Below are 23,812 nucleotides of genomic sequence, written 5' to 3'. Positions count from 1 at the left end.
AGGTCTGATGGGAATAGACCTCGACTGATGAAACATCCGGGTGCCGTGTTCAAATCCTGTGCAAACACTACGACAAAGACATCAAATGCATTGTTCTGTTGTGATGTGAGGAAACAAATCTTTACATTCATGCGTTTCTGTGTTTCTCCTCCAACTGCACGAATCCCCTTGATACGCCGGGTTCGGAGCCCCTTGATAATGAAGGCACACATTAAACATTCAGCTTCTGTGCGGATCTCGTTTACCTTCTGGACGGTGAACGTCCGTATGACGTATTCTGCGAGTGGTTCCGTTTCTATCAGGGTCACCTTGATGTCTCCGTACACCTCGGTCTCGTCGGGCCAGTACCGCACACACTTCACCTGCAACGGACAAGTTACAGTCGTTCTGTGAATTTGAATATCTGCCTCATTTCCAGATGAGGTGGAGGCGAAGGCGATCGCCATGATTAATATAACAGATGAATCTTTCTTTTTTTTAAATCCCTGTTTTAGTTTGCAACCAAAAAGCACATGAGGCTTGTTTTGGTTTTAAAACAAAACTGTATTATTGAATGTGTATAAGCTGCCGGTAGTTTGTAGATCAGGCTCAATCAGTTAATTATTGATTGATTTGTTTGACTGTGATTAGACTGTAAATGTAATTACAATTCTGAAAGAAACACAATAACTTGAATTATTGATTTTCCTAATCCGCTACCTCTACAGGTGTGGAGCCTCTACATCAAACACACACACACACACACACACACAAACACACAAACACACACAGTAATCCCTCGGATGATGAACTCACCCTGCCCACTTCCACAAGGTTGGTAACCATGACGATGGAGGCCGAGTTTTCCTGCCAGACCATCCTCCAGAAATCCCTCACCGTCTCCTGCATGGGCCCTGACAGACACACACACAGACACACACAGACACACACACACACGCACACACACACACACGGAAGAAATTAGAGATATAAACATACTGACACACAAACTCATTCACTGTGACATCATGTGAAAATGCATCAGACTTACACAAACACACACATTCCCATACATGTGCACACACACACCACAACACACACACACACACACTCTCTCTCTCTTATACACACACATGCACTCACATGCTATCAACCCCAGATAGTGGTTCGTGGGTTTGAGGTAATGGGGTCTTAAATTTGTCACGGGGATTTTATAGGACGGTTTAGATTTAGGAGGTTGTGTTAATAGCCTCGCAGCCCGAAAGGACGACATTTACCAGGTGGCTGCTACACACACACACTTATACACACACATTTAAACCTGCACAAATGTGGAATCACACACACACACACACACAGTCTTGCCGCACACTCTCATCACGTCACTTTAATTACCTTGTGTGGCGATGTAATGTCTGGGTCTATGGTACCCCTGTGAGACAGAAACAAAAGATCTTAGTCACCGACCTCCGTCTTTTTCCTCACCCTCCGTTTTCCTCTCATTTTCTCTCCTTCAGTTCGTTACCCACCTTCCTTTATTTCTTATTTCCATCCCTTTTTTTTTTTGGGGGGCTCTTTTAATTTGTCCAGTCCCTCCACTCGTCCCGGAGAGCACAACTCAAGGTCGTTTCCCCCAAACAAACACAAAACTAAATGACAGGAGGAATCTTAATTTTGCCTCCATGAAAAGCAATGACTCTCTGACCAGCGATTATCCCCCACACCCCCCCCCTGTGGGAGACATAACCTTGCTGAGATGAAAACATTCATCACTTCCATATTGTCATTAAGACCACGCTGTATGCGCCGCGTTCTCTTCACTGACCGTTTGATTCCAAATAAATATGTTGTACCGTTTTCATTAAGACCCTCGTTGTGGGTGAGAGATGAAATTGGAAAGTTAGCGCCTGGACGGAGGAGAGGAACGAAGGAAACACACTGATGGATGCATGTGTGTGATTATACTTCCATTTTTGCAAAGACTAATGTGAATTTTAATATTTTTTCTGCTTCTCACCTCCGTCAGAGACGCTGAGACTAGTTTGGGTTCATGTCAAATGTAGTTTTTGTCAGAATTAGGGTCGAGAGCACGAGGTTCTGACGGCGAGGGTCTGGCGTCTTTTACAAGGATAACATTACAAAATGTGTGTGTAGACTCACGTCAATGTAATTGGCGTTGATGTAGTCGGAGTGGGGGTCTCCCTCCAGCAGCTGCAGGCGGACTCTGGTGTGGTCGTCTGTGGGGTCAGATAGCAGAAAAATACAACAGGCCTAAAGTTACATTTACCCACAGATCTGAGCAGCAACTGTCTGGCTGGGGTCCGAACCACGAACGTCTCGGCTCCCGTCGTTGGTTTCACTTCTTAACGTGACGCATTTTTACATTTTCCTGACAGGTGACCTGTTGTGGCCGAGATCGTTGTCTTCTTCCTTCGGTGGCAACAGATGTTTTCAACCCAAAAAACATCTGGAGGATACCAAGCCGTCACAACTTCTGACCGACTGACTTAAAAACAATCCGGAAAGATTCAACATGCACGGTTTGGTTTTGGTTTGGCTTTATTCGGTCACTTCCTTTGACTCCGGCCCAGTCGAGTTCCACTCAGATGAGCTTAATGGAAGCTGTAACATCAGCAGTAAACATTTTGCACAACACAGATTTATAACATGTTGTTGTGATGAGTCTGGGTTTATGGGACAAACCCTGTTTTACCACGAGCTGCCTCTATCTGCAGAAACGAGTTTATTTACTGTCAAACGATCCATAACAACTTATACCTGCACAGCAGTACATGACCACCAATGGTACGTGTCATTTTTTTTATTAATGTTCCTGTTTCCATTCTGCTGACTCTCAAATACTTCTCTAAAAAGTGGCTCCAGGTCAATGTAGACACAAGGTTATCACTTACATTTTTACTGTTAACATCAATGATCATTTAAAGACATAAATAAATATATATATATAAATATATATATATATATATATCTAGCAACCTTTCACTTGAGCTCGAACATCGTGCTGTGGTGTGGGCATGTCACCGGATGTAAACCCCCTTTTGTTCATCCCTCCCCTTTTTAGAGTCAATTATTTTGTCCTGGCCTCTAATAGTCGTCCATATTATTAAGACGCGCTGTATGGGGGTGATTATAGCTAATGGCCAGAGGTGATTTTGTTTAGCTGTAACGTAGCAACGGTAGATAAGTGCAGATGATTTATCCTGATTATCTCCACTCGTCTCTCTCAGGGTTTTTATTTTTGTTTCTTCTTGTGTTTCTAAGCTTCCACTCAACCCCCTCACTTTCCCTCTCTGAACAGTGCGATCACAGGCCATCGGTGAGACTGGTTTCTGGCGTATGGAGAGGTACGAGAGGTAATAACATATAGAGGTTGGGAAGACTACGGATGGGATGAGGAAGAAGAGGAAGGAGAGGGACTGGGAGAAAACTCACATCGTACAAAACATTAAATTCTCATTTCTGTGACTTCTTTGTATTAATCCATAAACTACAGGTTTTGCCAAATCTTCAACACGGACCCCCTTTTCAAATTTCATGTCATTTTCTTAGCTTTTTCATTTTTCACCCGTCGCTTTGAGCCTCGAAAACAGTTTGAGCAGATCCACCGTGCGGCCGCCGACTCACATCTCCAGTCGTAACCATGCAGCTTCCTCTGTGTTGACAGCCGGAGCACGGGAGCAATCGTGTTGTCAAGTGTAAGCAAACACATTTTTTGTTTTGTGTGAACATCTTGGAGTTGATGTGTGAATTTTCTATTCACGCTCGGGCACAGAACGACCCCTCCAGTAATCAGGATCAGAGCGAGCAGAGGAGCTTGACTTTGAGCATCAGGATCCTTGATGTTGGACGGACTGTGGCGCTGCTGACGACCACGTGATGCATTTGAAAGAGCCAGAGGGAAAGTAGCCAGGTAGTAGTACTTTAATTTACTACAACAAGAGTAAACACAAGGTAAAGTACACCCCCCCCCGTGCTGCTGTTGACCGGAAAAGAGACGAGCACTCGTAACAAAGTGAATCCAAAACACCCGAACTACTACTTCAGTTTCCCCCTGAATTATTTAAACCCTGGTCCTTTGCTAGAAATGCAGAGTCCTGGAAATGCATCTTAAAATGCTTCATGAGGCCAGAGAGATAAACACCTCCGACTTGTGTGGATCTCCTGAACTCCTGAACGATGGTGGGCCTGGTCAGGATTGTCCAGGGTTCAGTCTGCAAAACTGACACCAGAAGCTAAAGTCCCCACAGCAGCAGAAAGTCCGACGTGCCTTCCTTCAGGTTCCCTCAGGAGTTACCCCTGAAATGTGTCAGATCTCAAACGATCTCTGCTGCCGAGGTCAATCCCTCACAGACCCACTCTGCCTCATCTGCACACTCTGCCTCTTTCCTGCCCTGGATGAGAGTCACTCGCTCCACTGGCGTCAGACGCTACATCACCGAGCATGAAGCCTTATTACAGAGTAGACGCGTATAATCTGGAGGCTTTCGGTGAATCCCCTTTTTCATTATCACGTCTCGGATCAGCTCCGGGAGAATTATTGGTGCGGCTTCTATATCGGAGTAATTTCCCAGTTTCCGGCTGAGAGGCAACAATGACGGCAGCATGACTCCACTCTGCAGGTACAAGATACTGTCATCAGCTATCAGCTCGCTCACAAACACACACCCTGCATGTAAGAGCAGACTCAACAGGGGGTCATCTGCCAGACTTCTGCCTTTCCTCTGCCTGTCTCTCTGCCTCTTCTTCTTTTCATCCTTCATCGTTCTCACCAACCCGAGTTTTCCTTTTCCTCACTCCTCTTCCTCTTCCTCTTCTTCTGTCATTACCTCCTCCTCTCCCTCTCCTCCTGCCCCATGCTGTCGGGCTCCCTCAGACAGCAGTAATTACACAGGGCCAGTGTCAGAGGCTGTCATAATACGAGAGCCACCGGGCTAAAGAGGGAGGGAGAGGGAGGGGCCCTCTCCACTTCTCTCGGCCCAGGGAGGGGAGCTTCTAATTGGGCTGAGATGGCAGGAGGTACTGGCTCGCAAACACTGCAGTTCTGGACACAGGCCACAGGTTTGAAGAGGCTGACAGGGTGTGTGTGTGTGTGTGTGTGTGTGTGTGTGTGTGTGTGTGTGTGTGTGTGTGTGTGTGTGTGTGTGTGTGTGTGTGTGTGTGTGTGCACATCGAGTGAGATAAAGATTAAAATTAGTTTAAGAAAGATTTTAGTGTCAAACTAAAAGCAGCAACAAGCACACAGGAACCTCAATGAAGTCGAATCACTTACGTCTGATGTTACAAACTTGTGCTTAATTCAAATCGAGATAAAATGCCAACTCTAATATTTCAAAAAAAAAGTCTCAACTCCGAAGTTTCCTGCTGAGTCATGCATCCGCTCAACTCCGTCCTCCAGACCCACATCTGGATCAAAGCTGGACGACATGACAGCTCCTCAAAACTGAAGCCAAACATATCGATCAAAATACTCCCACGCAAGTTCATTAAATGTGTTCGAAAAACATGGATTTCTGCACAAACTCTGACTCCAGACGATGACACCAGCGCGAGATTGGCAGCGTCCGCATCCGTCACATTTGGCTAAATCTTTGTACAGTGGCAGGAAGTGGAGACGCAACGTCCGTTTACAGTCTACGATGTGGGAACGGATACCCAGAGTCTGCATCAGGGCTCATGTTGGCATCTGCAGCACCGGAGCAAAACAACAAAATCATCAGGAGCCGCGGTGTCCAAGGGCAAAGGGCCACAAAGCCATTACTCATTAATGAGCTCCACTCCTCTGCTCTGTCTCCTTCTCCTCGTGACCTTGCAACAACCCCCTCTCTTCTCCTGCAGCGTCTTCTTTCCGCCACTTTCTGCTTTTTGTTTGGTTCCATTTAGTCTCTCTGTGTCTTCTCCTCTCCCACGTCCCCATTACCCCAGCAGCCACTGGGAAAGTTTTGCCGGGGAGAACTTGTTAACTTGAGGGGTCCAGTAAAGGCCACACAAAACAGACTTGTGTGTTTTTTTTATTTTTTATCTCGGAGAGATTTGCAGGGGCGGCTGAATGCAGCAGAAAGCTGTAATTTGGGGACATCAGCTCAGATTGTGTGCACTGAAAGCTGCACAGACACTGTACACGAGTAAAACAAGCAGAAGCCACCGGCGCCTAATGACTGCAGCTGCACCGCGACAGCAAACAGGAGCGGCTCTTAGACAAAAAATCAAAGGTCACGGAGAAGTTTTGTTTTCCACGTCATCAAAAGTGAGACACACATTTTAAAAATATCTCAGGTGGAGCAGGAGCTTATCTAAAAAATCCTGGGGATGAGTTTATTGCCATTTTACAAGACAAATGTCCTCCCGGGACTTTTCTTGCTTGATGAGGCACAAAGACATTTAAATATAAACCGTTTGACGTTGGGACTGCGCCGGAAACCAAAACATCAGAAAACCTTCGCCTCATGATACTTAAAAGCCTTTGTGGGAAAAAAAAAACGTGGCTTGGGTTTGAGTCCTGGACAAATGAATTGCCGAGTCACAGATATTGAATAGAAACCATATCAGTGTCCTGCAGATATATTGTGGTCATTTCCGTTATGAGGCAGTTTAAACCTCCACTTGCTGCCGTTCACATTCCATTGTCTCCTCGACGCCTGAAAAGAGCAAACGTGTAACCGAGCTCTGGCTCTCAGAGAGCGGTGGAGAATGTAATGCCTCAATATGCCCATTAGGGATTATTTCACAACGCTGGAGAAAGATAATGTCGTACCATGGAGTGGCTCTAATGCAGAACAGATGCATGATGGGAGATTTCTCCAACTAAAATACTGTAACTCATACCTCTGTTTTAAACGACTCCCCCCCGTGACCCTTCTTCTATTTTCTCCCACGATGATGGATGTTAAAGCCTCGTCAGTTTATCGTCATCGAGGACATGAGGGTTCTCGTCTTTATTGATCCTCGGATGTTAAAAGTAGAAACTAAAAGTCAGTTTGTGATGCGCTGTAAGATCGGACAAGTTGATCTTACTTTAAAAAAAAAATCAAGGGACTTGCCTTGAAAATGTAAAAGTATATATAGTAATATAAATAATAAATACTACATCTAATAGTCTTCAGTTGTGTTTCCTTTATATCTACTTGTTAATTCTTAAAACGAGTTGGTCTAACACAGCTGAGCAGTGCGTGAGGTAAGTATGCACAACTAAGTTTAACTCACTGCCATTTGAAGTCAAAGAAAATCAAGTGTTATATGTAATAAGACCATAGTATTCATACTTGCTAAGTAATATGAACACTGCCCATGTCAGCATTACCTCCCAGTGTGGTACAGCTACAACAAATGAATTCTAATAACCAATTACCTATCGTAGGTGTTACCTGTTAATCGAGTATCTTTACAACAGCAACTGCAGATTCTGAGATATTTACAATGTCTCTTCTAGACCAAACAAGCACATCACTCACATTACAGAAGTCGAATCAACTGCACAAGGAGAAACAAGGTGATTAACACTAACGCAGTGTGGCAACACTTCACAGGACAAGTGGAGCCAAAGGTCCAAGAACAACAACAACAACAGCGATTCAGCAACTTAACAAGACGCGTGACTTGTTCTCTCCGCTGCTGAGAAAAGACAAACCTCCGTCGAACGTCCACAGAAACAGATGGAGGTGGGGGGGAGATGCCCACAGTAGCAAGTTAAAACTGCTGAACAGGGAAGTTTTCCTCCTCCATCCTCTCCTTCCCTCTCATCTCCTCCTCCTCCTCCTCGCGCTCTCCTCGCCTCCTTTTTTCCAGTCGCCACTAAGCAGGGATTGTGTCTGTCACAGATATACTTAATCAGTTAACTCCCCACGGAGCTCAACTCACTCACCACACACACACGCCGCCGTCAGCGCAGCTCAAGGCATTAGGGAATTTAATAGCATGTGTGATTGAGTGTAAGTGTGTGTGTAAGAGACGGAGCGGCGTGTAAGTGTGTTAAAGTATCTTTAGTCACTTCCCCACCACCGCTATACTCGTATGTTCTGGAACATTTTTGGGGTTTTTGTGTTGAAAGGTTTGTGTGTGTGTGTGTGTGTGCGTGTGCAGTTTTCCAAAGTGTTTCAAGTGATGTGTGTGTTCTAGCATCAGCAACTTGTGTGTGGTATTTCTGTGCATGTGTGTGCAGTAGCCCTTTTGTCCACATGCATGCATATATTTGTGTGTGTGTGTGTGTGTTAGTGTGCATGGTGGAGGGTGTAGAAGTGTGTAAAAGCGTCCGTGCATGCATATGTTTGTGAGTGTGTTAGTGCGCATGGGTGTTAAAATGTGTGTAATAGCTTATTCAGAGCTCCCTGCAGCTGGTGTGTCAAACAGCTCAGAATGTTGTCGACTTACACACACACAAACACACACAAACACACACCTCAAGATGCTGTTTCCAGCTGTTTGAAGGCTGTCAGGAGGGAGGGGGGGGGAGGGAAAAGGAGAGAGGGGGATGAAAAGCAGTGGGGGGGAAAAGAGGAGAGAGGGAAGAAAGAGGAGCAGCCTCTCGACACTCCAAAGTTACACTGGAGTGTTACAGTGTAAAGTTATGTGGAGTGTTGACGAAGCGGCGCCCTCACTGCACACTGTGTGAATTCAACAATGACGTCATCGTGACGCTGTAGATTGTGTCTGTACTGGGTTTCACAGTATATGACATCATTATCTTCACAGTGACCTCATGGTGACGTCGTTCTTACCATATTGTCGTGAATTATTTTTCGATCTATACAAGTTTCGGGTCGGGCAAATTACTGAGGCTAGTGAAAGTGTCTGGCATCGAACACGTCGAAGTAAAAAAATAGATCAACGACTACAAATTTGATTCATGTACTTTATGTCAAAACAACATTTAACATCCCTGTGAATATTTCTATTTGGGTAATTGCCGTTCAGTTTTAATATCGATATGTTTTCACCATAATCCAAGCTGCAACCTCACCGATCATCGTTCATACTTTGTTAAAACATAAATTCTGCTAAATTAGGAACATAAATTAGACTCATGTAGAACAACTGACAGTGAGCACCAATTAATTCCTTCACGTTTGGCCCCAGTTTGAATAATGTCACTGCACATGTTAAATATCCAGATGTTGCCATTCGCTCATTTTTTGTTTTGTCAAGTCTGTTTAACTTTTATTAATCTCAGGAGAATTTCACAATCTGCACAACCCACGGGAGCTGGTGTCACCAAGACGCTGCAGCTATACGCCGACGTGCAGCAGATCCCCCGACTGCAGCGAGCGGTTTGGACGAGAGGCCGATTCATCTCCAGACCCATCACAGTAAATGAATGAGCAGATCTCCTTACCCACAATCCCCTGCCACACGTATAACCACACAGGACAGGAAGACATCAAGATAGAAACGTTCACAGGCCTCTGCATGTTTACTTCTTCTTTATTTAAGCACCTCAACAAATAATCGACTTTCCCACTTACCGACCTGACTCTGTTCATCAGCGTCATGTTTATGTTTGTGCGAGAAGCATCTTTCTCTGAGTCTAACGTCTAGAGGAGTCTCCTGTAGCAGGCCAATCACAAGCCAGGACGGAGGAGTCATAGTCTATGTGGGAAGTGAATGAGTCGCTCAGCTCAGCTTGTTCCTGCTCGTCAGTGTAGAAGTGTCACAGCGCAGCCCCGTGAGCCACTGTGCTGGTTTGGAATCCACACGTGGACCAAAAGTATCTGGAACTTTGACAACGGGACAACGGGACAATGGGACAATGGGACAACGGGTCCAGTCCCCCGGCTGCCGGTAATGCAGAGGACTATCGTAATGCTGTTGATCCAATTTCCTTCTTTTGCAAAACTAATGCAGAGATTGACGGGCTAAAACAAAAACTGGGGCACTCAACCAATCAGGCATCTTCATCCAAAGGTTCCTGTACATTTATAAAGTACCACCGCCCAAGAAGGGACCTTGAGGTGGCCCTTTGGTGGACATGCAAAATGCACAGAGTTCCTGCAAAGGTTCCCGGAGGTCTAGCTACACTGACTTGGTAAAAAAGAAAGTCAAACTCCTTCAGTCAATATCTCATCGATGTCTAGACAGCAGCACATCTCATTAATTCTGATTCGGTCATCAACAATCAACCCTCACACAATGTCGATGATCACAGATCATCATTAGCAGTTATCAACAGATTTCCAATCGTCAGCCCCCTGAAGTTTCTGAAGGATGAAACATAATCACTCATAATCCTCCGCGTTCTAATTAAAAATACAATCACAGATGAAATCATTACTTCATCTGCCCCCCCCCTGAGGCTTTTTGTTGGCGATGAAGAGCAACTGTTAAAAATCAGCGTTGAAATCCGAGGTGTATTGTTATTACTGTGTCGTTGACAACCCCCGACTGCTTCTGAAGAGGAACAATGATTAACAGCAATCAAACCGTCAAACAGTATTAATAATATCGTCACTGGCGTTAAAAATCAGCCTCATTATCGTCATTATCTGCGAGCGTACCTCCGACTGAGAGCTGCAACTGAAACCGTTTCATCATCTGCTGGAGGAGAGGCTGGGAAACGTAATCAGTCTTTTTCTTGAGAGTCATTTTCTTCCTGTTTGTCTCTTATTGTTTGTTTTGTTTTTTTTTACACTTCAGGAAGACGACGTGCGTCACTGACTGTGTTTTTCTGTTCAAAGTTGAGGAATAAACATCAGAGAAAGAAAGATTGATGCTCAATCAGAGCCTGGAAAGAACTACCCGACTAATTACAGTCACCTTTTCTTCATGAAACCTCGTTTGATCCAAGGCTTTTCTTTATAGTTTGGCTTTCGCCCCTTAGTTCCATAGACAATCCAAATACTACAGCATGAAGTCATATTTAAGACAATGAAGGGTAGTTTGATTCTTTGTCCAACATCTTCTAAGATGACCCTGAAATGCTGGGATGACCAACGTCCGATGTGCATTTCCATCCATCAGTTTTCTTTCACAAATCTGGGGATTGGCTTGAGGAAGCAGGATTTTCCGGACATCCCTCTCCCCGGCTACACTCTACAACTAATCCTGTGGGATCTGAATGCATTCCCAGGCCAGAGAGGATGAGTCGTACCTCCAGCAGGTTCTGGATCTATCCCCTGGATCTAGGTTGTGCCCAGAAACAGCCTCACAACACTGCACAAAACTCCCTCAGAGCCCCAACATCCGTAAAATGATTCCCATATAAAAAAATCAGTGGACTTTCCCTTTAAGATGCTCAGGTCTCTTGCTCTCAACAGTCTTCATGTTTCAATATTTAGCCACACATTTATTTTGAAATGGGTTTGTGCAGTGAGATTATGCGGAAACAAGAAAACAAAACAGAAACTCTTGTAACTAAACCCTGCGTCTTGTGGAATAATGTCGCAGCAGTGCTGCACCGCGACAGCCAATCAGGCACAAACTAGACTGCTGTGATCTGAACATGTCTGAGTGTGTGTGTGTGTGTGTGTGAGTGTGTGTGTGTGTGTGTGTGTGTGTGTCTGTGGACTTTAGGTATAGGACTTATTCACTGTTTGTATTTAGATGTGTGTACAAAAAGTGTGTGTTTACTGTGTGTGTGTTTTTGACAGCTTGGGAGACGCTAATATTTATTGTGGTTCTTTGGTCAACACTTCAGAGGAGTCGTTGGCGTTCTGACTTCAGAGCAGCTCGGCAGACGTGGAGAGAATCGACGCCAGAGAAGATAAGAGAGGAGGAGGACGGACTACGTATCGTGGAATCTGTGGCTGACACACACACACACACACACACACACACACTCAACAACACACAAACACACACGCTGTTCTATTTGTTTTTCAAATCCTTCTTCCTTTGTCACACACACAGACACAGACACACTCACAGAGACTAGATGCCCTCACCCTCTGTTTCAGTCTCTGTCTCACACCCTAACACACACACACACACACACACACACACACACACACACACACACACACACACACACACACACACACACACACACACACACACACACACACACACAGAGATAACCTCAGCTGTAATGAGGAGCAACATGATGCAGGAAGAGGTACTGATTATGCCAGTGATGCTTGGAGGTGTGTGTGTGTGTGTGTGTGTGTGTGTGTGTGTGTGTGTGTGTGTGTGTGTGTGTTAACAACGCCTGGCAAAGACTGACAGCCTGTGTAATGATTCTCATTCACCTGTACAATTGTGCACATTAGTGAATAGAGGGAGGGCTTTGGGGTGAGTTTGACAAGGGGGCAGAGGAGAGAGGCAGAGGAGAGAGGCAGAGAGGAAGAGGAGGAAACAAGAAGAGGACATCAAGGGGCTGAGAAGAACAGATAAAAAGGCGAGAAGGAGGGAGAGAAGGGGCAGAGGTAGGAGAGAGTGACACATCCAAGAAAATACGGTGAATAGATTAAGTTCAGAGAGGGAGTCGGAGGCAGATATGAGGGGAAAGGAGGAGAGGACGGTGGACGGCTGAGAGGAAAATGCAAAACACGGAGAAGACAAAAGCAAAAGGGGGAGATGAGAGGAGGTGGAGGATGAGAGGAGGTGGAGGATGAGAGGAGGTGGAGGATGAGAGGAGGTGGAGGACACAGCACGGTGGGGTGAAGGTGTTCAGACTGAACATTATGTAGGATTTTACTTTTACCAGTGTATTTGAATGATTAAATATATTTCTACTGAGTGATAAGTGTGGATTATTACATGGTAAACTGAGTATGGAAATGTTACTGTTCACTGTGATGAGCGAGCCTCTGTCTGTGTTTCTGTGACAAGTCTGATTTATTTCAAATCTTCCAAATCACCATCCTGCCGTTCATATAATATAATATAATACATACCCCTGTTTGCATGTGTATAAATAATAGCCAATGAGTCTGTTTATTCTGAAGGCATGGTGCTGTTGAATTATAAATGACCATATGGGGCGGATGCTCTATGAACTGATGGAGGGCTGAGAAAGAAAGAAAGAAAGGAGGAGAGGCAGCAAAGAGGAGGGGACGGAGGGGAGGAAGGAGGAAATAGAAGCAGACAGATGCCTGTAATGAGGAAACACCACTGTGCTCTGCCTCAACCCGTAAACTGTCAGCGGTGATCAGATGGGAGGGATGGATGGATGGAAGAGAGAGGAAATTGAAGAAAGGGGAGGAGAGGGATTGGAAAGGAGAAAAGAAAAGGAGAGAACATGAAGAGACAATGAAAGAAAAGGAGAATGAGGGCAATTTAAGGGAAAGTGCAGATGGAGCAAAAGAAGAGCAGGGAGGTGATCAGAGGGAGATAAGTGACACAGAGATGGAGAGAACAGGGAAGAAACGAAACACGAGGGAAGGTAAGAAAACAGGATGAGAAGGAGAGGAGAAAGATGGAAGTGGAAGTCGGGCGATGGGAGACGAGGAGAGGAGGGGAGGCGCTGACGAGACAGGAGGACAGGAGGCTGGTAGATTAACATTTATTCAGTGTGCTGAAGGGATTTCAAAGATGGCAGCGACCGTTTGTGTTTGGCAGATGGCTGGAGGAAGAGTGTGTTAACACTTCAACTCAGATCAGCCCTTTGCAAACTGATTCAGGGAGGGAGGGAGGGGGTGGGGTGGTGAGGACCATGTGATAGAATGTGTGGAGGAGAGGAAGAGGAGGAAGAGGAGGGGAAAAGTGAGGAAATCACAGAAAGTCAAATGTCCTCACAGGGATCAACGGGGGATCTTCAGGACCAGATCTTGGGTGTTGGTTTAAGTCTCTCACGGAGTTTCCCCTTGTCGTGATTCGCTGAGGCTCAATGAGCATTTGTTCAGGTTGGAGGTGCTGACGAGGGATGAAGACCGAACTGAGGACGCTTTCACACCCTGACTTTGAATCTGAACTGAAATACCAGGTGAAGGTTCCTCTGCTCTCAAGTTATCGCTGCGTATTTTGTACTAAGTATAAGCACAAGTATAAGAATGTGAAGGCAAGTCCAACTTCTCCTGAAGTGGCTGATGAGGCCCGAGACTCCAGGGGCTTAAGGAAAAGTTTTAAACTAGTCAAATTAATACTAAGTAGTAGTGAAAGGTAGGAACAACGTCCTGCATGCAGCCGGATCCACTGTGTGCAACAGAACACGCATGTTGCCACGTGGGAATCTGCTCCGAGCTCTCAAGCTGTAAAGCAGGAAGCAAAAGCCTCGTTTCAAAAGGCGAATTTAAGTTCAACCCGACTAGAGGAAAAGACAGAAGAACCTTTAACCCATATTTAAAGTTTCAGCCGCAGCCGCTCGGCCCGCCTGTCGCACCGTATTTCCTTGTTCTAATAAAGACGGCACACAAAGTCATTTCCCTCGGGGCCTTTTACAACATTTTCTCAAGGAAATTAGTCTTTTTACAATCACAGCAGGCAAGATGGACAGTTTCCATTACCAGGCCCTTGTAATTAAAGGATTTGTACTAATAGCAAATTTATCATAATTCCTGCCGGCTATCAAGTCCTTGTCAGGCTATTTCATTTCAGCACAATGTTTCATTTTAAAGCCTTCAGGTTAGTGCGCTCTCTTTGCCGTGACATCTAAACCCTCATAATGAGCTGTGTGTGCGTGCAAACACACACACACACACACACACACACACACACACACACACACACACACATGCATGCACTGCAAAAGCACAATCTCCTCGATCATAGTGGTTTAGTGCATGTGAGTTTGATGCAGGTTTGAATGCACATGCTCACACAGGCTGCTCTCCGTGATTCCATTACATCGACTTCCAGTTATTATCTGCAGATTTAACCATGACCACGTTTTGTGGAAGCACAACTCTGATCTTACAACTCACCTTAACTTTACCGTAACGTAATAACGTAATAACGTAAATGGCAAATCTGACTATGACGGATGGGTCGATGTGTTGTGGGGAGAGACTCGGGCTACAAACAGCTACACAATGATACACACACAACATAACACACGACATCAGCTTGATGCGGCCTTGACTTCCATTTATTGTGGACAGGCAAACTGAAACCTTATCCCTAACTGTAACTGTAACAGACAGCCCTACACACACACACACACACACACACACACACACACACACACACATACACACACACACACACACACAACAACACACACATTTATAATCAACTTCAACCTAATTGAGTCCTGAGGTTTCCTTGTACAAAAATAACAAGCCCACATGCACACACACACACACACACAGCCACAGACACACACAGGTATCATTAGTGCAAACAAAATCCTAGCCGACACTTGTTACATTGCAAAGCAGCATCGTCCTCTAATGGCCAAGCTCACGCCTGCTACATGCAGCACATGCTTCACCGTGCACGTCATCACAGCCGCCTGCTCCAAACTGACGTCCATGAATTAACAAAAGGTCTCCGGGCTTTGATCATCAGGCAGGTAAAGAGATTTTTCTCGCACAGCAGCTTCCCCGTGTCAAATTTAAGAAAATGAGGTTGAACAGACTTTGATAATTAATTCTGAAAAAGGATGGATCTCATTAAATATGTACACGAGTGTGTTATTTCTATTCGACACAGTGTTTTGCTTTGATTGAGTTGCTCTCACCGTCAGAGGTATTGAGAATGTGAAATGTTGGGAGTCAGATGTTGAAGCCCTGAATGATTCATCTGCCAGAACCTGCTCCTCCTGGCATCTGGCTCCCAGCAGGGGGTCACCTCCACCAGTCCGACCCGGAGCTGGAAGGAGCCGGTCGGGGACTTGCTGAAGGACACTCCGGCGGAGCAGATGGTTGTGAACACAGAGGTTCGGACCTGTGTCCTCCAGCTTAAGCTAAAGGTCTCTGTGGACATTGGGCCGTAGCGTGTTTAATTAAAGCTGTATTTGGAATTTGAATTTTGTCTCTCTTAGGGGCTGAGGGACGTTTGGAATGTTTCCATACGGGTGATAATACCTGATACGTCCATCAGGAAATATGAAAAAGGAAGAAATGCTGTATGTGGATACATTTGCTCTGGTATTCTGTGTCCTGCCCTATTCTCTCTGTGGCTGTCGTCCAACAGAGGTGACAGGTTCATCGTACTGTCTGTATCTAAGCATTTCATTTGCCTATATATATATATATATATATAAATTGGCTGGAGACCCGAGTACTTAAAGTTTTAAAGTTTGGAAATGCAGCACGATCAATATTGATTGTTAAGTAGATCTGTAGCATCGATCACGACAAAGGGAACTGCAACGGATTCTCCAATTAACAATCAACACTTAGAACATTAAAATAGCATTAAAATACTCATGTTGATCGACCGGATGGCTAACCAGTGAAAATGGAACCAACCAGACCAGTTCAACCCTCAGTCAGGCTGGACCGTTAATGTAAAGAAGTTCCTGTATCCCAGTGGTGTCAAATTTGAGAAAACATCCAGCTCAACATCGATCGATCCGATCTAATCCAAACCAAACCAAACCAAACCAAACCAAACCAAACCAAACTAAATACATGTCAAGCCAAACTCCCGCAGGAGAAGTCTATCTTTGTCATTGCAGTACTCACAAGCGATGATGTTGCCATAGCGATTCTTGTTGCGGTTCTCGTCCTTCTTGGCCGTTTCCCAGGGCGCCGTCTGTCCCTCTGCCAGGGCCTGAACATGCACATGTACACACACACACACACACACACACACACACACATATTTAGTTATGAACTCACAGAAATATGCATGCACATATGGCCTGATGCCCAGAGCTTGTACCCTGACACATGCGCAGGCAGAAGTTGAAACGGAAACATGAATATTAATGAAAAGCCGATGAACTGATAGTTTAACTTTAACCACTCAGGGCGCCGAGGGTAACACAACATAACACAACATAACACAACATAACACAACATAACACAGACGACGGGCAGGCAGGTCACACGTGATTCAACTTTCAAAAAACTTTATCTTCTTGTTGTTGTTGATGCATATTTTTAACTTATACTATTAATTAGCTGTGATATTAGCAGAATATTAGATCTCAGTCACGAAACTCAGCATAAAGTTCACTTCTCCTCTGACACTGAGCAACTCTCCTCCTCTTTCAGGGTCAGTTTCCCTCGTTTTAATTCTTTCTCATTAAAAGTCAGACATGTACACACTGCACATAAGGTGAGGCTATGAAATGTTCTAGTGGCAGAAATTACCAGAACCATCAATTCCAATCAGGTCAGTCCCTTGGCCAGGATGTCAGCCAAATCCAGGACACGGTGCTAATCAACAGACCGACAGGCAGCGGTGAAAACATACCCTCCATCCAACTTCACTGGCAGGGGTACTGCAATTTAATTCCGGCACTAAATTATAAGGGCAACCAGGAGTGTGTGTGTGGGGAGCAACCTGGATGAAATGGATGCAGCAAAACATGTTCCTTGACGGCCGGGACGAGATGAGAGCAGGTAAACTCTGCAGGGACGAGACACAAAGTCTGGGTTCATTGTGTTTGATGGTTTGGTCTGAGAGAGAAACTGTGTCAGTCCTTTGTTTAGAGAGAGAAGACAGATTGTCCTGCCCCCCCCCGCTGTGACGCTGGCCCGAGTGACAGGCCTTACACACGAGGACAGCATGTGTGTGTGTGTGTGTGTGTGTGTGTGTGTGTGTGTGTAACTGTGTGTGTGATGAAAAACACTCTGCACAAGTTTTCCTGTAGATGATTGTGAGAATGTTTGAGTGTCTGAGAGAACGATCATTTGACTCACACGCATGTTTTTGTGTGTGTTTGTGTGTTTGTGTGCGTGTGTGTTTAAGATCCCTCTCAAGCTTGTGCTTAGCATCCAAACCCCAGCTCTCAGAGGTCGCCATATGGATACTGAACCACTTTAGAACAACCATTAAAACACACAGACACACACACACACACACACATTTTGTGTATAGGGACAAGTTAACAATCCTTTTGAGTCCATTAAGGGCTTAACAAGACCAGACAAAAGCTTTCACTTACAGACATTGATATGACCTAGATATGCATACAAACAACACACACACACACACACACACACACACACACACACACACACACACACACAGTGACAGAAATACAGACATCTACACATATCGCTCAGTCAAGCAGAAAATTGATTCTTTCAAAGTGGCACATGGGTCTGAGTGTGTGTTTGTGTGTTTGTGTGTTTGTGTGTGTGTGTGTGTGTGTGTGTGTGTGTATGAATATTTGCATAAGGTGTGGGTTGGCCGCCCTTTTTCCAACCTGAAGAAAAACAGCCTGAATCTCACCAGCTACACTCCATCACTTTTCAGATTATTAATATTCTTCACAGATACACAGAGAAACACACAATGAACACTTTTCCTCCAAGCTTTTCCACTGGAGTGTGTACTTCAGTATTTTTATATTTACCAAACTAAAACACAAGTACATCACATTTGTTTCCCTAGTTTAATAGAATATCAGTGACATTTTGTTATTTTATTTGAGATGCTCTCTTGTCAAAAATGTTTTTTAAGCGGATATATGACGAAAAAGTGTGAATCGGAAGTTTATGATTATATTCTAACTTTGGAGTACATGTGTCACTAGCTGCACCTAAGGGTTGTTTCAATTGTCAAAAACAAAATGAGTGTGTTACATAAAAACAGAATTTGTTTCAGGACAATTTAAAAGACGGTATAAAGAACGAAGTACTTTATGTAAGAATATATTATGTTTTTTAAGTTTTTCATGGGGAAACATCTCATTAAGACCATCAGACCATCGTCTTCAGGCTCATGACAGTTAACCGTTCGGTCCAATAAACCAGCGTTGTTCACGCGTGGGCCACGAGTCACTAAGTGCTCCGGTAACAAGTCAATCTGCCCGAGAGGCCGAGCTTCACACAACGCGCATTATCCCTTTAAATTGCAGAAGGTGCGATCCCGGTGGGGAGCGACACGTTGACGGTGTGGCTGCTGTCGGTGTTAGTGAGGTTAATGGGCTTCAACGCCGGAGGTCACATCCCACACAGAGACGGGGACAAGGGGACATATGGGGTGTGGTGGCAGACACACACACACACACACACACACACACACACAGAGAGAGGACGTAACTGCAAACATTTCACCTCAGAAATATTTTTATTCTGCGCTAACCTGACTGAGACGTTAAATTAAAATTAAAATCCCAAGCTTTCACTTTTATACATGAACAAAAACAGTTTTAAGAATTAGAAAAAAGGGCCTTAAAATATATGCCAAGTTTGAATTAAGTGTATTTGTCTTTTTTTAAATACTGTCCATAGTCTTTCTCCATTTGTTGTTGGTGACAGGAGGCAGATATACCCGCTCTACAGATAAAGCCTCTCTCTCTCTTTCTTTCTCACACACACACACACACACAGACACACACACACACACACACACACACACACACACACACACACACACACACACACACACTGGAGAATAAATCACATTTGCTCTCCCCTGAAACGTATCAGTGGGTATAAACCAAAATGACAGGAAGCAAATGAAAATATAACGTACGGCATCACAGAGGGACAATTTCCAACACGCATGCAGAGTTGATAATAGAAAATATTCATTCTTATGAGCGCGGGGGGGGAGGGGAGAAAGACTGCCTCCTGTCTTTTGAATGAAAGAGAGAGAAGGAGGATTTAAAAAGGAAAATGAGCGCACGGTCGAATACCCACGATGAAGAAAGATTATAAAAAAAACGCTTGATAAACTGTGCTCTGAACAAAACAGGAGGCCTGAGCACAGAGAGAAACTCAATTCAAAGGATGGGAATGAAGAGAGAGAAGAGGGCGGGAGACGGCACTAAGGGAAAGAGATGGGAGGAGCAGGGAAAGGAGAATAAGAGGAGAAAAGATGAAGAAGAGAGTGAAACACAATGTGGACTAAATAGAGGGAGTATAGGGGGGGGGGATTTAAGCAGAAAAAATAAAAAAGAAGGGGAGAACACGGAGGGAGGGGAAACGGTTTTGGAAGAAGATATTAGCAACAGAAAAAAACTGAACCTACCAAGAAACCAACAGAGAAACTGGGCAGAGTGGAAAGTATGAGCCGGTTCGTTTCCCTGATTATCAATATTGATAAGTTCAGAAATCTACGCTCACGCTCGCTCTCGTTCACGCACGAAGACACGAGCTGCTTCCCGGACGCCACATCGTCGGACCATTATCACCAAAAGCTCCGGGAATCTTCTCGTCTTTCCAGGTTGACGTCGGCATCGCCTCTTCATTTTTTGAGATCTTTGTATTCTTACATTCTCACATGGACATTTTACAAGGACTCTGACTTGTTTTCGATTACAGCCCCTTCTACAGACGTCAGGAAAAACATCCGCGCTCCGCTGCATGTCGCAATGTTTAACAAATGACTTGGTTTCTGACATTAGATCTCATCTCTCAGCAGTTGAGCCTTTGACCGTTTTACTTTAGCGCAATTAAAATGTTTTAAATCCCTTTGATTCGTTCTTCCGCAGGTTTGTTTATGAATGTCACGGGGGCAGTAAATCCCATCCTGCACCAAACAAAAGCCAAGGATACACCCTGTGCGTGGTGCCATGCTGCTGCACCCATGTTTCTCCAGCAGAAAGAAAAACCCTGCTCCCTCTGAGTTAGTGCTTTACCAGCAGATACACTCTGGGGTCACAGGCAGATTTTTATTATACCTATTATCTGTGTGCTCAGCTCCAGACCTTTTACCTTCTTACTAATAGCTGCTGGTAATGTTGCCCATCAGAAGATTGATGCCTGTTTTACTGTTGTCCTCGTTACGAGCCTCTCTGTGTGTTTGTGTGTTTGCATTCACCTCGTACTCCTCCTTGAAGCCGTAGCCCTGTCCACATTTCATCTGGGTGATGTGCTGGAGGAGGTCGGCGACTCGGATAGCCGGCTGGAACTGGCCGGCCTGGAACTGACCTGCAGGAACATAAACAGAGAGAGGGATGAATATCTGAACAGGAGGAGAGACGCTGCGGGAGGAGCGGTGTGGGCGAGGAGACGGATGGATCTTGAGAAATCACGACAACAAATTGCCGTTCTAATTGCTCTTCGTGATGCGAGTTCCCCTTTCGAGCTAAATTACCAAATTATGGCGAGTCAATAAACCAGAGACCCAAAGCAGCAAAGTATCTATTTGTCTGCTGAGGTAATAAAATGTTTAGTTAATTCAATGTTTACATGACGACAACACAGTCAAATAACCAACTGACTTATGGAAATGACTTATTCACTGTATAACTAACTTGTTTAGTACATCTGGTTGTTAAATAGTATTAATCATGTGTTTCTCATCCTTGACTCACCACATGGCAAATAATGAACAGACTAACGAGGCTGAAGTTCTAATTAAATGCTTCTTTTTCTGGGTAATTAAATAACCAACTGTGACTCGACGTCTAAAACGAACGAACTCATGCTACATTTTTCATCCAGTGCTTTTAAAATACGTTGACTGCTCTCGAGTGCGAATTGAGTTTCTTAAAATCAGTAAACAGCTAATCTGTAACTAACCGACTGACCAGCTAACGGGGAGACTATCAAACAAGCAGACTGACAGCTGCTTAAACAGATCCTGACTCAAAAACCACCTTCACTGGTGTAATATCATATTTCTAAGAGGAGTAGGAATAAAATGATCAAGGTAAATGATCTCCTGGGTTCAGCCTACATCCATCCATCCATCGAGGGTCGTGTGTGGAGCTGGAGCCGATTGGGCGAGAGGCGGGGGTTACCTCCAAATCATATAGACTGTAAATAAAAATGGACGACGCTTCTCCACGTCTGACCGCTGTCTACAAATTGAGCCAAAATACCCCCCGATATGAACAGGGCCGTCTTGGAGCCAGTAGCGATGAGGGGACGGATTATCGAGGTCCGGCCGATACACCAAGTTCTCCACCAAGTCTCAATCCCGATGTTTCAGCCTGTTCTCATGGCATCAAATAACAAGTGACAACTAAACTCAACTCCAGATGCTTTGGCTTTGAGGAGCCGCCATGTCGTCCATCTTTGTACAAGTATTTAAAAATACTTAACTCCCTCTGAGCACTCTCACAGAATACTTAATACAGTAATAACTTACTAACTAACTAAATGACTGACTAGTCGGCTCCCTCGTTGGCTGAGTGACGGACCCACCACTTAACAAAGTGATTTCTGAACACGTACCACTCTGGTAGGAGAGCTCCACCGACTCGCAGCCGCCATAGGGAAAACTCTGCAGGGTCAGAGAGGGCTGGGAGAGCGAGGGCTGGCTACTGTCTGTAAAGAGAGAGAGAGAGAGAGAGAGAGAGAGACAGAGGAGTATGTTACCATGACAACACACCTCCCATCTATGACAGCCCACCATGTACCCGGACACACACACACACACACACACACACACTGATGCACTCGGCAGTACAGGTGAGAGAAGATTGGTCACCGAAGACAGCTGATGAGTTAAATTATTCACTTAACACCCTGAGCCCTGATTGGTGGACATGATGGGAAACTTAATTGGAATATCTCTCCTCTGATTAAAGGATGGACAGATTGATTGGATGAGCGTTGGGCTTTATTAGCCGGAGCAGATGGAGGGATACATCGGGGGTGGGGGGGTGGGGGGGCTGAGAGAAGGAACGACACCTCAAGAGCTCGCTCCGCATCACGGAGACGTGTTTTTTTTTAGCTTTAAATAAATGGAAGATTGTGAAAGTAATGACTGCTGCAAGTCAAAAATGTAGAAGAGAGAAAATGACGACACAATACACGAGTGAAAGGTTAATAACTGTTTTAGTTTTATATTATTCCACAGTCACGGAATCTGACCGGGTGAATGTGGCTTCTGAAAAGCAGCCCGGACTCGCTGAAGTGTGAGCGAGCGTGTGCGTCCGTGCGTCTGGAGGAAAACGGGTTTGTTATATAAAGCTGCGTGAGCATGTTTCTTAATGGAGCTATTTGCATGTTAATGACGGCTGTGGATTCATTAGTGGCCTAAAGTGGTTTCTCCATGAGCCAATCTAAACACTGGCTTCCCTAAATGAATGAAGAATGAGCCGGCCACATGGGTCACTGCTGCGTGTGTGTGTGTGTGTGTGTGTGTGTGTGTGTGTGTGTGTGTGTGTGTGGTCAGGAGAACAGATACAGGGACGGAAAAAAACAATTTACAGTGAGTTATTCACAATAACTGACGAGTCGCTTCCTGAGATTAGGAAGTGATAAAAAGAACAGAGTGAGGAGATGATGGAGAGAACGAGAGGAGATGAGACGAGAGGAGAGAGGGAACAGGAGACGAGGTGATGAGACTTGGGAGAGGAAAGAGGGCATGAACAGAGCGAAAGAGAAAAGAGGACAGTATGGAGAGATGGCAGACGGAGGCGGGGGGGTGAAGGAAAGACAGGTGTAGAGAGTTGAGGAGAGAAGAAGAGCTGCAGAGGTCAGGACAAACACAAACTGTGTGTCCAGTGAAACAGAACCGGGTCGCACCCTGAACTCCTCCTGTCTCCAGCGCTTCCTCTCATCACATGAATCCACATTAACTCCTGTCGTCCTCGTCTTCCCGTACTTTCTTTTGAAAAGTCTGGATGCGACCCTTCCAGGAGTTTACTTTGTGGAATCTATATAAACCACACTGCAGAGAGGTCATGAGGAGGAGACCAATCACGAGTCAGTCTCAACCATCGATCGTGATGTTTCACTCAAGTAACTAATGTTTTTATGAAGACTTATCTTGGTCCATGTCCCGTCCACTAACATAGAGGAGGTGAGGTTTATGACCTGCAATGCAGCCGGCCACCAGGGGGCAATCTTTGCACTTTGACCTAACTTTTGTTGAGCTGTCATGTTGTTTATCAGTAAATATACAGTCTATGGATTAATGCTTTAGA

The 23,812-nt window shown here is 44.9% G+C and overlaps 1 protein-coding gene across 13 annotated transcripts in view; it reads right to left on the bottom strand.

Moving 5' to 3' along the window:
• Positions 1–23,812, bottom strand: part of ptprt (protein tyrosine phosphatase receptor type T) — a 254,304-nt gene that overhangs the window by 23,498 nt on the left and 206,994 nt on the right. For 8 of the 13 annotated variants that reach the window (XR_004695112.2, XM_035152935.2, XM_035152937.2 and 5 more), the window contains 7 exons: positions 22,113–22,205; positions 20,752–20,861; positions 16,494–16,581; positions 2,140–2,225; positions 1,375–1,411; positions 796–893; positions 246–362 (listed from right to left, as the gene is read on the bottom strand). Coding sequence is in view for 12 of the 13 variants with exons in the window: in XM_035152935.2 (XP_035008826.1) it covers positions 246–362; positions 796–893; positions 1,375–1,411; positions 2,140–2,225; positions 16,494–16,581; positions 20,752–20,861; positions 22,113–22,205 (629 nt within the window). In the remaining variant the exon portion in view is untranslated. The remainder of the gene's footprint in view (positions 1–245; positions 363–795; positions 894–1,374; positions 1,412–2,139; positions 2,226–16,493; positions 16,582–20,751; positions 20,862–22,112; positions 22,206–23,812) is intronic. The other 5 variants (XM_035152939.2, XM_047339368.1, XM_035152946.2 and 2 more) reach the window with 1 other exon arrangement.

The sequence above is a fragment of the Hippoglossus stenolepis genome, chromosome 3, assembly GCF_022539355.2.
Source record: "Hippoglossus stenolepis isolate QCI-W04-F060 chromosome 3, HSTE1.2, whole genome shotgun sequence".
In the NCBI taxonomy this organism is placed as follows: Eukaryota; Metazoa; Chordata; class Actinopteri; order Pleuronectiformes; family Pleuronectidae; genus Hippoglossus; species Hippoglossus stenolepis.
Note: the sequence above shows the minus strand (reverse complement) of the source record. Positions and strands in the feature narration are given on the sequence as shown.